The sequence below is a fragment of the Canis lupus genome, chromosome 10, assembly GCF_003254725.2.
Source record: "Canis lupus dingo isolate Sandy chromosome 10, ASM325472v2, whole genome shotgun sequence".
Lineage (NCBI taxonomy): Eukaryota > Metazoa > Chordata > Mammalia > Carnivora > Canidae > Canis > Canis lupus.
This window is the reverse complement of record NC_064252.1, coordinates 69,605,032-69,621,270: the sequence shown is the minus strand read 5'-3', so window position 1 is coordinate 69,621,270 and position 16,239 is coordinate 69,605,032. Positions and strand designations below refer to the sequence as shown.

Below are 16,239 nucleotides of genomic sequence, written 5' to 3'. Positions count from 1 at the left end.
AGTGTCACGACCCTGAGATCATGATCCCAACTAAAATCAAGTCAGATGCTTAACTGCCTGAGCCACCCAGATGCCCCGGGAGTTTATTCTTAAGTAATCTCTACAGCCAATGTGGGGCTCAAGCTTATAACCCTTCATCAAGAGTTGCATGTTTTACCAACTGAGCCAGCTGGGCAGGCCTGAGTTTTACCATAATGCAGGAATGATGTCTTGGCAGGGTTTAGGGTTATCAAATGGTAGTTCTAGTCCCTACAAAGGCTATATGCAGCTTTCTACTGTCTTCAGGTTTTATTGATACAGATGGGAAGTCCAATGCCAATAGGAATCTGTCTCCTTTTTAAGCAACTACTTGTTCTTTCTCTTTAGAAGTTTTTTTTTTTTTTTTTAATTTTTATTTATTTATGATAGTCACAGAGAGAGAGAGAGGCAGAGACACAGGCAGAGGAAGAAGCAGGCTCCATGCACCGGGAGCCCGATGTGGGATTCGATCCCGGGTCTCCAGGATCGCGCCCTGGGCCAAAGGCAGGCGCCAAACCGCTGCGCCACCCAGGGATCCCTCTCTTTAGAAGTTTGTAAATTTTTTCTTTCTGCTTAGCATTTCACCTTGATATGCTTGAGATATGTCTTTTTAAAATAACTCCGCTTGCTGCTTGTTGAATTTAGACTTAAAAAGTTTTCCTTTTTAGTTCAAGGAAGTTTTATTGCTTTCCTTCCATCTGTTTCCAACCTTCTTACTTCACAGGCGAAGAAACTGAGTCCAGAAAGGTTAAATGACTTCCTTGAGATCCCTCAGCTAAGTTAAAAGTGAATCTCAAGCAAATAACTTGATTTTTCTTTTTTTTTTTTAATTTTTTTTAAAAATTTATTTATGATAGTCATACAGAGAGAGAGAGAGAGGCAGAGACATAGGGAGAGGGAGAAGCAGGCTCCATGCACCGGGAGCCCGACGTGGGACCCGATCCCGGGTCTCCAGGATCGCTCCCTGGGCCAAAGGCAGGCACCAAACCACTGCGCCACCCAGGGTTCCCACTTGATTTCTTTCATTGTATTCATTGAACTAGACTTTCATTGTGTTGAGTATTGTTCTGTTGAGAGGGCCACCATGAAAAATATGGAAATTTTTTATTGAGAATTTTTCTGAGGAGATAAAGGAGGAGGAGGAGGAGATGATAAAGTTCATTATGATTAAAATGTGGCTCATTTGGGGTGCCTGGGTGGCTCATTTGGTGGGGTGTCTGACTCTTGGGTTTTGTTCTGGTCGTGATCTCGAGCCCTGAATCGCAGAATCTACTTGGGATTCTCTCTCTCCGTTTCTCTCCTTCCCCTTCTGCCCTTCCCTCCCACTAGGTTAAATAGATAAAAAATGTGGCCCATTTGAACGACTATAAAATTCACAAGGTATCCCAGTTATTGGAGTTATCCCAGAGCTCTAAAACTTAATAAAGCCAGGAGGTTGATTGAATCCTTGGAGAATTTGATATCTAATTGTCAGTGGTTGGATAAGCCCGGTCATGCCCTGTTGTAAATATTAAAAAGCATGTAAGTATCTGGCTTGGAGACAGACATCATAAACTGTCTTATCAATGGTCTGGTTTCTGTTTTGAGTTCCAGCCTGGGACCCTTTTCTGCTGGGAACCACCTGTTCCTGCTCTGTTGATCTTTGGATTTCCCCAGCTCTCTGTCCCTTTCAGTTTTGAAATGAAACCTACCCCAGAGGGTGAGGTCAGGTACCGAGAGGACTTTGACAGCTCACATCAGACTGTTTTTTTTCTAGAGTCTGGTATGTGACTGTGTGAAGTGTAAGGCTCAGCAGGCTGTGATACAGACTAATTGATGGTGAATCAGCTGTTGGGTAAGGCCCAGGTAGTGCTTGCTCTTTGGGTAACCAGGAAAACGTGTAGACCAAATATGTTGTTTTTCATTCTTAGTTGAAAGTTAAGAGTACAGTCATCAGAGATCTGCCATGATCTTGCTGCCTTTGGTTTACTGAAGGAGGAAAGGCAGTGTTTCAGTGTCTTTTTTCCTCATTTTAGAAGCCGCCTTTTCAGGAAGGAGTCAAGCTTTTGGCCTCTTTCTGCTGCTCTAGCTTCTACTATTTTTTTTTTTTAAAGATTTTATTTATTCATGAGAGACACAGAGAGAGAGAGAGAGAGAGGGAGGGAGGAGCAGAGACACAGGCAAAGGGAGAAGCAGGCTCCCTGCAGGGAGCCCCATGTGGGACTCAATCCCGGGTCTCCAGGATCACGCCCTGGGCTGAAGGTGGCGCTAAACCACTGAGCCACCCGGGCTGCTCTGCTCCAGGTTCTAAAGGTTTATATTGTGCCTCCTGGAATTGCTGCTTTGATGTGAAGCTACCCCTAGACACACATACCCCCATGTCCTGCCCTCAACTCCTTCACAGAATTTGGCTTCCTCTCTTCCCTTTGTTGTGAAACTGGTTTCCCCTATACTACGGCACTTTGCTTGGAATCTTTATAAGTGGTACTGGCTCTTTCTTTAATTCACCCCATACCACTTCCCCTGATTTTGCCTGACTCTTCCCCAGGTGCATCCCTCAGTACTGTGAAGCTGCTTGCAGATCTTCTAATACCTTTTCTCCAATGAGACACTTGCTAGCCAGCAAGGTCACCTGACCCTTCTCCTTGAAGTTGGCATCTGTACTCATTCTCCTATGGCGTTTTTTTTTTAAGATTTTATTTTTTAATTAATCTCTACACCGAATATGGGGCTCAGACTTACAACCTTGAGATCAAGAGTGGCATGCTCTACTGACTGAGCCAGCTATGTGCCCCTCACTCTCCCTTTTTTTTTTTTTTAAGACTTTGGTGTCTCAGTCCTCCTGGGACTCTGACTCTCAGGCTAGGGAATTGGTGGTCAGGCTTGGCCTGGGTCTGCTGATTCAGGGTAGGCCGTAGAATTAGGGTGCTTCATGTTAATATCTCAGATGTGGGGAAATGGGAAACTAAATCTGAACACCAAGGCCATTGTGGGTGGAAGGGACAGAGAGAGTTTAGCATTTGAAGCAAAGGATATCCTTTGTAGGCTCTCTCTTCTGCCCATTAAAAAAAAAAATTAAGAGTTTTTTTTTTTTTTAGAACAGTTTTGTGTTCACGGCAAAATGGAGGGGAAAATACAAAGATCCCCATTATTATTATATTTAAGTAAGCTCTGTGCCCAAGGTGGGGCTCAAACTCACACACTCTACCAAATGAGCCAGCTAGGTGCCCTGAGATTCCCATTACTTTTTGAAAAGTTGATCTTTAATTTTATATGGAATGTAATATAATCTAAAAATTAAAATCTGTAGATATTTTGAATTCTCCTGTTCCGCCCCCCCGCCCCATTTCAGTTATTTTTGTATTCCTCAGATGTGGTAACCTGTTAGTGTTTGGAACTTGTACCTACCAGACATTTTACATGTGTGTGTTTACATACATATGTATGAATCCAGAAAAAGTGTTATTTTTATGTTTTATTTATTTACACAAATGGGGTCACATTTTATGGGTCATTTTGGTATTTCTTTGACCCAGTAAGGTACCTTGACAATATTTAATGTTGGTATGTAAACATACTTCTCATTCATTTTTAGCTACTGTATTTAGTTATTTAGCTATTTTCCTAGTGAGGGACTTTAAGGTATTTCCATTTTTTTGTAGTTATAAATGATTCTTGTTGTGTTTTAAATGTCAGCATTCTGTTTATAGGCCTTTTTTTTTCTTTTTTCATATTCTTCCTAGGTGATCTCAACCTTTCTGACAGCTCCACTTAACCATCTACATGTAGTTGAAACCCAGATCTTTCTCCAGACCAATATCCAGCTGCTCATGTGGACAACATCACAAGGATGTTTGACATACTCGCCATCTTGCAGTCTTCTGCTCTTCCCCATTTGCTCCTCGTCCAATGTCCTGTCACATGGTAAGTGGCACACAGTTACTAGGCCCAGAGGCTGGTAGTCATTTTCAGACTTCCTTTCCTCTCCCATATCTATCTATCTGTCTATCTATCTATCTATCTATCTATCTATCTATCTATCTATCATCTATCTATCAATCTATCTTTTTTTTTTTTAAGATTTATTTATTTATTTATTTATGATAGACATAGAGAGAGAGAGAGGCAGAGACACAGGAGGAGGGAGAAGCAGACTCCATGCCGGGAGCCTGACGTGGGACTCGATCCCAGGACTCCAGGATCACGCCCTGGGCCAAAGGCAGGCGCCAAACCGCTGAGCCACCCAGGGATCCCCTCTATCTATCTATCTATCTATCTATCTATCTGAAGATTTTATTTATTTATTCATGAGAGACACAGATCGAGGGAGAGAGAGAGAGAGAGAGAGAGGCAGAGAGAGAAATAGGCTTCGTGCAGGGAGCCCAACATGGGACTCAATCCCAGGTCTCCAGGATCATGCCCTGGGCTGAAGGCGGGGCTAAGCCACTGAGCCACCCAGGCTGCCCTCCTCTCCCACATTTAACAGCCAGTCTTCACTGGGACTTTTCCTCTCCAGTGTTTCTTGGATCCAATTTGTTTCTTTCCTTCATTGCCTCTACCATGTACTTTAGTTTTATGACTTCTAAAATAGAGTACGTGTAAATGTAAAATAAGTTAATAACATGTAAAGTGTTTAGAATGATAGATAGGCACCCAGTAAATACTGTGAGAGTGTTGGTTGTTATCATCATCATAGTCGTTGTTGTTGTTGGGGTCTTCTCAACTTAATGTACTTAATCCATTCTCATCTCTACATTCACTCTTGATTTTATCCTTCCCTGCCTGCATTCCACTCTGCATGTTGCAGCCAGAGGGCTCTTTATAGTATATACTACAAACGATCATGGTCTAACTTTCCCGCTTAAAAAACTTAAGTGATCTTGCCATTGGGCTTTTACATGTAAAACCTTTAAGACCTAGACCTTACCCTGACATTCGAAGGCGTACCTTCTTAGCCCTCACTTGGTACTCTGGGGAATCCTTCCCAGCACCCCATCTCAAGGGATGGTTCCAGCCCACAGCAGAGGCCTAGCCATTTGGCCCTGGCTCATTGTTATTCTCCTTCTTACATCTTTGGTGATTCCAGTGTTTGCCTGGATGAACTGTCTAACATGCTTGAGATGAATCATCTCACACACTTGTCTCTCTCTGAGACATGTTCATAAAATCAGTGTCGGCCTGGCCGAGGACTTGTCTGTGAAGGGGGCATGAGTGCTGAGGATCAAAGTTGGGGGCCTGGGTAGGCAGATTGTTTACCCTGAGTGGCTGATGGCAGAATCACGGGGAGTGGAGTGGGATTCTAAGCAAGGATGGAAGCAAAAGGCCTTAGGGATAAGGTGAGGCAAAGATGAAACAGGAAGCTGAATCATTAAGTCAGAAACCTCAGAGAATCAGGATAATGGGTGGAGTGTAAGAAAGGATAGGGCAAGCAGTTCTCGATTAGGGCCGTAAATAATCTTGGGGATTACTTAAATCATCTTTTGGCATTCTTGTTTAGTGGAAGCAGCTTGTGGATGAGAAGGATCAGGTGGTTGACGTGTGAAGGTTTGAGGTGCATATTACTTTGGGTTTTATGTGTCAGTTATCTGAAAGTCAAATCCTCAGAAATCCTACTCTGCCTTTTCCCCCACACTTCATTCAGTTTCTGTTCCCAAGAGCCCACTTTTCCTCCTTTTAATTGTACTAGGTTGACTAGTTAATTCTTGAAAAAGTTGCCTGTGCAGAAGCCTGTAGCACTCCTGGTGCTCCCTTTAGGCGGTGGAGGATTCTCCCCTAGGTAGGCTGAGTATACTTCCTTTAGGCTGTACCTCCTCCCACCACACAGTGGTGTGGCCTCAGGAGCCTCAGGAATTCAGGACTCTGCCTAGCCTGAGTCTGTGGAATTTCTGTCTGAATTCTGGGGAAGGACATGGGAGTGTAGAATATAGGGTGGGATTCTATCGGTGAGGCACTGTAGGAGCAGCAGAGGACTGGCTGGGTGTGCAGAGATGTAGGTTCTAAGGGTGTATAGGCAGTGGGCTTCAAGGTTTCTGACCTGGAATGGTCCTTGAGTTTATGGCAGTGTTAGGGTTCTCTCATGTGCCAAGTAGAGAATCTTGGGTGAGTAGTGCTATTCTTTAGTCCTTAGAGGTGTTCTATGTATTTTTCTGTGTGGCATGGAGGTCTTCTACAGCCTGACCAGTAGCTGGCATCATGGTGGGTGCTTGGTTGGGGGTAATCATGGGGATAGGACCAGTACTTACTAAAGAGGCTTATTTCTCTTTTGAAGGTTGGATAGAGTGATTGTATGTACATCCTGGGCAGTCTAAGCCCAATCACCTTGCCTATGTGGAGCAAGGCATCTGCACTCTCCTACTCAGACTCTGCTAGGAAAACCAGCCTAGAGGAGCCAGAGATCATGGCCATTGTTAGTGGTTCCCTGAAGACTACTCCCTGTCTTTGACTCCTCTGTTCTTTAAGCCTCATGCTCTGATGTCCTGTCTTCTATTTTTTGCTTTGGTTCCTTCAAATTTCTTAATTCATTCTGACTCCTTCTAGATTACTGCACATTCAGTTTGATTCTTGGTTCTACATAGTGCCTTAATTTTGACATTGCCAGCCAACTTCAAGTGAGGGCCTTCCTTCATTAGTCCTGTTTGTAGAGCTATGATTTGGAAGCTTTAATACATCAGAATTACCCATGCGGGCAAAAGAGGGGCATGGTGGATACTTACTTAAAATGCAGATTCCTGGAGGTGCCTGGCTGGCTCAGTTGGAAGAGTGTGTGACTCATGATCTTGGGGTCATGAGTTTGAGCCCTGTGTTGGGTGTATACCTTACTTAAACAATAAAGTAAAATGCAAATTCCTGATCTCTACTTCTAGCTTTTCTGATTCAGTAGGTATAAGGTGGTAATCAGGAATCCGTGTTTTGATTGGCCTCCCAGATGACTCTGACTCCAGTCATCATCCACAGACTATATTTGGAGAAACTGACGTAGAGGACTCTGTTGGCTTCACATCTCTAAAGGGTAAGAAAGGAGATTTGAGCCCTTTTCTTGGATTTAAAGGTCCTAGGAAATGTAGTCTGTCACCTGTCACCCAGGGGACAATGGATAACTCTCCTTATGTATTGGCACCTCCTCATTTCATTGCTGCAATAGGTGCAGAGCCAGATGAGGTGTAGAGGACCTTAATGACTAACCCATGGCAGGTCAGGACCTCTGGGATTTGTAGGAAGCTTTGACTTTGTACTCAGAAAACAGACTAGAACATGGACCCTGAAGGCTACCGGTTGCACTGCAGATTTTCTCTAGGGTGCCTCTTTTTTCTTGCGTACACTGACCCTGTTCTAGTGTAGATGATCTTTATTTGGTTCCCAAGCTGTCTTTACTCTCCATTGGCTACCCAGTTCACAGGTGCCACTATCCTCCTATAAGACAACCTGATCTTTTTCTTTTTTTTTTAAGATTTTATTTATTTATTCATGACAGATACACAGAGAGAGAGAGAGAGAGGCAGAGACAGAAGCAGGCTCCATACAGGGAACCCGATGTGGGACTTGATCCTGGGTCTCCAGGATCACGCCCTGGGCTCAGGGCGGCGCTAAACCACTGAGCCACCAGGGCTACCCAAGACAACCCAATCTTATCTCTCCTTTTCAAGTCCTCTGTTGCATTCCTGTTACTTCTCTGATCAAGTCCAAATGTTTTAGTGGAAATAGACAGTCTTACAAAATTTCACCCAAATTGTGGCCTCTCAAATCCAGGAAGATATGGTCCCTGCCTGTTTCTCAAGTCTTATCCCAAGTCTTTTTCTCCTTATCTCCTACAGCACCCCCACCTGCTCGTAGTTCATTGATCTCTTTTTCTGCTCTCTGGTTTCAGAGCCTTTGTGGTGATGTAGTCTCTGCCTGAAACACTCTTTACCCTGCTCTTCACCTCATTAACTGTCCCTTACTTCTAAGTGTCAGTTAAATGTTATCTCCTCTTAGAAGTCTTTTCTGACCACTCTGTACAAAGCAACTCCATGTTGTTTTTTTTCCTAGTACCTCATTTTTTTCCATTAGACCACTTACTGCTTTTTATTAGTCTTTCTCTCCTATTAGATTATAAGTTCCATGAAGGTAGGGACTTTCTTGCTCATGGTTGTATCTTCAGTGCTTAGAAGCACTCAGGAAGTATTTGTTGACTATAAATTGCTTTTCCCCTTCTTGTCAGTACCTGTGTGGGTGCTTTGTGGTTGTGCACAACTCTCATACTTGCATGTGTTGTTGCCTTTGCTGGAATCACCCTTTCTCTCATCAGCTGGTCAGATTTTTTTTTTTTCTTTTAAAAAAATTTTATTTATTTTTTCATGAAAGACCCAGAGAGAGAGGCAGAGACACCGGCAGAGGGAGAAGCAGGCTCCCTGCAGGGAGCCTGATGCGGAAGTATGTCCCAGGACCCTGGGGTCACACCCTGAGCCAAAGGCAGATGCTCAACCACTGAGCCACCCAGACAGACGTCCCTGGTCAGATTTTTTTCTTGTCCTTTTCCACTTTTCTAAGCAAGTCTTTGACTTCCTCAGGTGGTGCTAGTTCAGTAGAGACAGCACTTTGGTTTTCTTGAATGGACTTCTTGCCCTTTGTGGTGATTTCATCTGTATAAGAGATAGATGGTATGCCCTTGGTTTATAGATGATAAGCCATAAACTCTGAGAGCTTGATTTATTTGGAAAGGGGAGAATAAAAAAAAAATTAAAATTAAAAAAAAGAAAGGGGAGAATCATGATTCAAGCCCTGATGTATGTGTAAGAGCCCTCACTTGTTCTACCTTGCTGTGATCTAAAAGAAACCAAATAGCAGATCCAGAGACACTGAAGTGAAAGAGATGTTTTTTAATTAAGTAATAAAAGTGTGTGTGTGTGTATGTGTATAGTTTGTCTTGCACTTGCTCAGAGTTAAACATGTTAGAAAGTATATTATTAAGCCATTTATAAGGATGATAGCATAAAGGGGAACCATAATATTCAGAGGACAATATGTATTTCATGTGTTTACTCGTCTTTGGTGATAATGACACAGTCAACATATATCCTAGTAGAAATGAATCAAGGTGAAACACTATTAGCAGTATTAAATTCAAACCAAAGGAGGTATCAATGATCATCAGTTGTTTAGAGGATATATAAAGAGTGAAATCTGAAGATTTTTGTTGGGGGAAAATATGCAAAATTGGTGTGCTAAGTTTTATATTTCGCTTAAAAATATATCTTATTATAGATAAGATACTAGTTGAGTAAATTGTAGTGAATATTGCCATATTATGTAGCTACTAAAAAGAATGAGACAGACACACTCAGAACAGTCTCTAAGATCTGTTATTAAGGGCAGCCCGGGTGGCTCAGCGGTTTAGCACCTGCCTTCTGCCCACGGGGTGATCCTGAGGACCCGGGATTGAGTCCCACGTCGGGATCCCTGCATGGAGCCTGCTTCTCCCTCTGCCTGTGTCTCTGCCTCTGTGCCTCTGCCTGTGTCTCTCATGAATAAATAAATCAAATCTTAAAAAAAAAAAAAAGATCTGTTACTAAGAATAAGGCGAGGTGTAGAGTAGTGTTTGTGGCATGCTAGTATTAGTATCTGTGTGAAAACAGAAGAGGATTCTACTTAATATACCCAGATTCCCTTGTTTGTTTTGTTTTTAAAGATTTATTTATTTTAGAAAGTGCGAACGTGTGTATAGGGGAGACAGAGAGAGAGAAAGTAGGAGAAGGGCAGGAGAGAGAGAATCTCTAGCAAACTCTCTACTTAGCGTGCAGAATCTAATGTGGGGCTCAGTGTCATGATCCTGAGGTCACAACCTGAGCCCAGATCAAGAGTTGGATGCTTAACTGACTGAACCACACAGGCACGCTGAGTGTTTTACATTTTTTAAGTACTTTGGTTTACCCTATAAATGTGATCCTGAAAACTTGAGAGAGAGAGAGAGAGAGAGAGAGTGTGTGTGTGTGTGTGTGTGTGTGTGTGTGAGAGAGAGAGAGAGAGAGAATGGGCGGGGGCTGGGGAGGCGTTAAGTCTCTCTAAATTTCACAGGAAAGAGGAAGAGAAGGAAGATCTTTTTTGTCTAGTAAATGATCCCCAGCTTAATATATTTGGATTTTGGTATATGAGATTTTTCTTGAAATGAAACCTCTTTCTACTGAGAATGGAACCAAAAAAGGGGGAGATTGTGTTTGAAATTGAAGATACCTGCATATGTCAGGATGCCCCACTATTCGTCTCTCTGTTCTTCCTGTTCCATGCACTAGAAATCTTGGAGCCCCCTTTTATAATATGTTTCCTGTGTGTTGATTTTGTCATTTTAAAAAAAGATTTTATTTATTTATTCATGAGAGACACAGAGAGAGGCAGAGACACAGGCAGAGGAAGAAGCAGGCTCCCTGCGGGGAGCCCAACGTGGGACTTGATCCCGGGGCTCCAGGACCACGTCCTGGGCCGAAGGTGGCACTAAACCGCTGAGCCACCCGGGGCTGCACTGATTTTGTCTTTCCAAATGGAGTAAATTCTTGAAGGTGGGAGGCATGTCTTATGGTTCTATCTTATAGTGACAAGCATAATAGAAGTTTCTCAGTAACTACGTGTTCAAGGAAGATAAAAGAGAGGTAGAGAGAGAGGCTCCTCTGCCAAAGAGATGATTGCTTTTGGATTTTCTCTGACTCATCTTGTACTCTTTACTAGTGAAGAATTTCTTCCGTTTGTAGACTAAGCGTGTTGGAGGATTTCGGGTGTGTGTATGTGGATATGGTATGTGGATTGGACGGATATTCCCTGCTGGAAGCCCAGGAGAGAGAAGAAGCTGGTGTGTGCTGGTGTGTGCTGGTGTGTAATGAGATGTCTGTGTTGCAGCCCTGAGATTGAGGACAGTCTCAGATTTCTGACCTCTTTCTAATGTCAAGCCTGGGTATTCAACTGTCAGCAGGGCAGCTGGACCCTCTGGATGCCATGGACTTCCTAAATTTAGTAGCATATGGTAGGAATGTTTGACTAAAGTGATTTGTCATTTTTGATGATAGTATATAAAAACTCATAACACAGGGTGTTATTGTTGGTGTCCAAGAAGTGGCAGAGAGTATGTAAGAAATATTTTGAAACTGTTCACTCTTTCCTTAGGTCCCCTCCTCTGTTCACGTGCCTCCTACCCTTAGGCTAAATAGGGGTTAGCAGCATGGGCTCCACCTTTGGGAAGTTGCCAATTCCTTGTTAGTGGCTTTGTGCTCAGGCAAGAAGTGTAATTGGCTTCCACGTATCTGAGAGCAAATATATTTGGATCCTGTCCACCAGGCTACTCAAAACCTTACCCCAGACTGAAAAAGTCATCTTGGGCAACTTTCTTGGTAGGGACTTAGGCTTAAGAATCTTAGTGGGGACGACTAAATCTCTAGACTAGTCATACAAGGTGGTGAGTGTATGGGTTTGGGCATGAGTTTAACTTACCCAGGGTAGCTTGTTGGGTGCAGACATGGAGTAAGGGATAAGGTAGGGAGTAAAATGGGCTCAGCCCTGTGTCATTTACTGCTCCTAGGAAAATACAGGCACTTGTGTGCTGGGGGCAGAGCTCTGGCCTGCTGTGGTTAGTCACTTCCCTTTGCGACTCAGTTTTAACCTACCCTGCAGGGCACTTGGGGTTTTTAGGAGATGAAACAGGGAATCTGAATCAGATGGCTTTGTTTCAGATCTCACAGATCTGCAGGGAGGAAGCGTGCATCCCAGGATCTATTGTTTCTCATGTGGTGAAGTAAGAGGAATCCCATCCAGTTCTATGGGGGTTTCCCTCCATCCTTCTTAGGCCCCATCAGCTTGCCTTGATCTTAGGCTTTTATCCTTTTCTCCCTATTACTGGCCTGGCTTCTGAAAAGAGGAGGAAGAAGGATGAGGAAGGAAGGGGAGAGTTAAAGAATTTGTAGGTGTAGGTGGATTTCTATCTCCCTTCCCTCCTTTATTTTTCTCTGTAGCGTTTAACACCACTTGATATACTATATACTTTTCTTGTTTATTGCCAACACCTTACATTAGAATGTAGGCTCCATGAAGACAAATTTTTTTCCTTCTTTTTTTATTCACTGCTCTGTAGCTGTGACATAGAACAGTTCCTGGTACACAGTTGATATTCAATAAATATTTGTTGAATGAATGAATTTCTTGGACTTTTGGTGTATTTGTTGGGCTTTTTATTTGCAGTATTTTTTTTTTTTTTTTAAGTAATCTCTGCACACACAATGTGGGGCTCAGACTCAGGACCCTGAGATAGAGCACACTCTATCGACTGAGCTAGCCAGGTGGCCCTATTTGTAGTATTTTTGTTATTGTGTGCATTCTGTGATAAACACCCTGTATATAATCTTTGTGCATTTGTCTACTTATCTCTTTAGGATAAATTCTAAGAACTAGAATGGCTGAGTTAAAGGATATGCATGTTCAAAATGACGATTCATGGAACCAACTACCTTTATGATGTTAACTTCTACCAGTAGCACATGAGATTGCCTACATTGCCAATAATACTAGGTTGTGGGCAGCCTGGGTGGCTCAGTGGTTTAGCGCCACCTTTGGCCCAGGGCGTGATCCTGGGGGCTCAGGATGGAGTCTGGGGATCTGGTCCCATGTCAGGCTCCCGGCATGGAGCCTGCTTCTCCCTCTGCCTGTGTCTCTGCCTTTCTCATTCTCTCTCTCTCTCTCTCATGAATAAATAAATAAAATCTTAAAAAATAAAAATACTGGTTGTATGTTTTTCATCTTCCTCATCTAACAGGTGAAAAGTGGTCTTGTCACTATAATATGGTAGTTGAGCAGGTGACTCTGATAGCTGTGATGTGATATGGTATGTGACTCTGGAGCCAGTTTGCTGGGGCCTGAATTCTTTTTTTTTTGGGGGGGGGCCTGAATTCTGATGCAGCCACTTACTGTGTGACCTTGGGTAAGTCATTTAATTTCTCTCTCAGTTTCATCTTTGATAAGGTAAGCATAATGATAGCACCTGTTTCTGGAAGAATAAGTCAGTTAATCTAAGTAAAATGCTTCAAATAGTGATGGAATGTCACTCAATAAGTATAATTTAATTAATATTTCTTTTTTTATGATTTTATTTATTTATTCATGAGAGACACACAGAGAGAGAGAGAGAGGCAGAGGCACAGGCAGAGGGAGAATTCTGGCTCCATGCAGGGAGCTGACGTGGGACTCGATCCCGGGACTCCAGGATCACGCCCTGGGCTAAAGGCAGGCGCTAAACCGCTGAGCCGCCCAGGGATCCCTATATTTCTTTTTTATATTAAAGATTCAACATCTTCTCAAATGTATGTTGGACATTTATATATTTTTTGAGTCACTTACTCATGTCTTTTGCATGTTTTCCCAGTAATATTTTCTTAATAATTTGTAAGAGCTGAAGTGTTGACAATTATATATAGTGCAGAATTGCTCCTAGTTTGTCATTTTTGTCTTTTGACTGTATTTATGCAATTTTTTTTTCTCTTGGGAAGTTTTGTTTTTTTAGGTAGTCAAAATAATCTTTTTTCTTATAGTTTTTCCTGCTGCTAGGCCAGTGTTTAGAAAAGGCATGCTGGGCAGCCCTGGTAGCACAGCGGTTTAGCGCCGCCTGCAGCCTGGGGTGTGATCCTGGGGACCCTGGATCGGGTCCCACGTCGGACTCCCTGCATGGAGCCTGCTTCTGCCTCTGCCCCTCTCTTTCTCTCTCTGTTTCTATGAATAAATAAATAAAATCTTAAAAAAAAAAAAAAGAAAAAGAAAAGAAAGGGCATGCTTCCCTACCTCAAAATTATAAAAAATAGTTATTCATTTTCTTTGAGTACTTGGTGTGTGTGTGTTTAAATCTTTAAGTCTTGGATCCATCTGGAATTTATTTTTATTTATTTATTTATTTTTAAAAAATTTTTATTTATTTATGATAGTCACAGAGAGAGAGAGAGAGAGGCAGAGACACAGGCAGAGGGAGAAGCAGGCTCCATGCACCGGGAGCCCGACGTGGGATTCGATCCCGGGTCTCCAGGATCGCGCCCTGGGCCAAAGGCAGGCGCTAAACCGCTGCGCCACCCAGGGATCCCTGGAATTTATTTTGATACAAGGATAGCAGTTGAGATCTGGCTCTATTTCTTTTCAGTTGGGTACTGTCCTAGACCTATTTATTAAAGAGGAAAGAGCAGGAGCCTTCAATCTTTTTTCCCCTCCTCTAATTTGAAAGTAAGATATCCTAAAGATAGCAAATCCTCATTTCAGAGAATGAATTTCATGTTTGGACTCAGTCATTCAGTTGCTAAGCTGTGGGGGGTGAATATGCTCTGTAAAGCAGTTTGGAATCAAAACTCACAGCTTATCTAAGCAGTGAAATTGCTGCATTTGCTAGTGTCTCTTCTCCCCTGGCTCTTCTCTGGAGGCTCCTTCTAAACGGATCTTAGTTTGAGGACAGCTTTGAAGGGTCCATTGTTTGTAATGATAAATTCTGTGTTTTTGAAAAACAAATGAAGTGATTGTAGTGGCTATTTCCTCACTCCAGCCTGAGTTATTGGTAGGGTATTGATCTGGGGTATTGAATGGTAACAAACACATTGTGTCTACCTGTGCCCTCATCAGCTCTTTTAGGAACTCTTGACTCAAGACAGAGGGAGCGGAATTCCTACGTAACAGAGCGTTCTTATGTCCCATGGCAGCTGTCATCTGCCAAAGACATGGAAGAAGGGGAGCTGACTCTTCCGTGGCATGTATTATGTGCCCGCAACTGTTTCCAGCACCTTACATATATGAAGTTTTTATGAGATTAGTGCTCTGTCCTGGGTTGAATAGTATCCTTCCACTTAAAAAAAAAAAAAAATAGTATCCTTCCAAAAATTCATGTCCACCCAGAACCTATGAATGTGATCTTACTTGGAAATAGGATTCTTGTCGATGTAATCAAGTTAAGATGAAGTCATAGTAGATTAGGATGGGCCCTAATCCAGTGACTGATGTTCTTATATGAAGAGGGAGATACACAGAGGGAAGACATCCATATGAAGATGGGAGCAGAAATCGGAATTGTGCTGCCACAAACCGAGGAATGTCAAGAATTACTGGCAACCGCCAGAGCTGGAAGAGGCAAAGAAAGATTCTCCCCTGGAGCCTTCACAGGGAGCATGGCCTTGCTGAAACCTTGATTTTGGACTTCTAGCCTCTAGAACTGTGAGAGAATAAATGTCTTTTGTTTGAAGCCACCCAGTTTGTAATCTTTGTTACAGCAGCCTTAGGAAACCAACACATGCTCTTTTATTATCTCCATTTTCAGGTAAGGAAGCAGGCCCAGAGAGGTCAGACCCTTTGAGATGTCTCTAGGCCACTGCTCTGCGGGCTGGGTACTTACTCTGAAGTTCCTGATGCTGCTGTTGTCGGCTCCGCACCTTCCATGCCGTCACACCTCTGCTACTGCTGGTGCTCAGTTGCTGGAATGGCTCCTTCTCTAACACAGCAGGCTGCAGCGTTTCCCCCTTCTTACCCACTTCACACCCTGAATCAGAAACTCCTCTCAGAGGCTCTGGCTGTAGACTGATTATTTCAGCAGGATACTTCGTGGCCCCACTTCTCCAGGTGAAGTCAGGCTTTTATTTTTCATTTCCATGCAATGTCAGAGAAATGTGAGTGACAGTTGTGGGCAGGGTCACTCAGCTTCTTCTGGCAGTTGTTTTTATGCTTCCCATTTCTGGCCTGCTATATTTCGTAGAATTCCTGTCAGGAGACAACTCAAGTCTTGGGTTTTTGGTTTTTTTTTTTTTTTTTCAGCCTTAGGATGTCACCCATAGCTCACATAGCACATATCACAGTTCATGGCTGTGAGCAGAGCAGGAGGAGCATCATGACTGCATTGGTTCTGAGGGCCCTTGTCACCTGGCCTCTTCTCTACCAAAGTGAGTAGAGGGATGAGGATGTTGTCTGACCCAGCCCGTCCCCCTACACAGCCCCTTGTTTGCCCATGGCCTCTTCTGCTGGCATGTCAGAAGGGGTGTCCTTCCTCTGTGTCCCATCGCTAGCTGCAGAATCTTGCCTGTTTTCCAATATGAATCTTTTGCTTTTATTTTTTTTTGTAAGATTTTATTTATTATTTATTTTTGAGAACAAGCAAGACAGGGCACAAGTAGGAGGAGGAGCAGAGGGCGAGGGACAAGTAGACTGCGATGAGCGTGGAGCCTAAGGCAGGGATTGATCCTGTGACCCTGAGATCATGACCTGAGCTGAAACCAA

At 43.1% G+C, this 16,239-nt stretch overlaps 1 protein-coding gene across 1 annotated transcript in view; it reads left to right on the top strand.

Annotated features, from left to right (window-relative positions):
* Positions 1 to 14,861, top strand: part of LOC125752139 (basic proline-rich protein-like) — a 30,722-nt gene extending 15,861 nt beyond the window's left edge. Inside the window, exons 4-5 of the mRNA XM_049115078.1 lie at positions 3,741 to 3,921; positions 14,602 to 14,861. Coding sequence (XP_048971035.1) covers positions 3,741 to 3,744 — 4 coding nt within the window. The 3' untranslated portion in view covers positions 3,745 to 3,921; positions 14,602 to 14,861. The remainder of the gene's footprint in view (positions 1 to 3,740; positions 3,922 to 14,601) is intronic.
* The last annotated feature ends 1,378 nt before the right edge of the window (positions 14,862 to 16,239 follow it).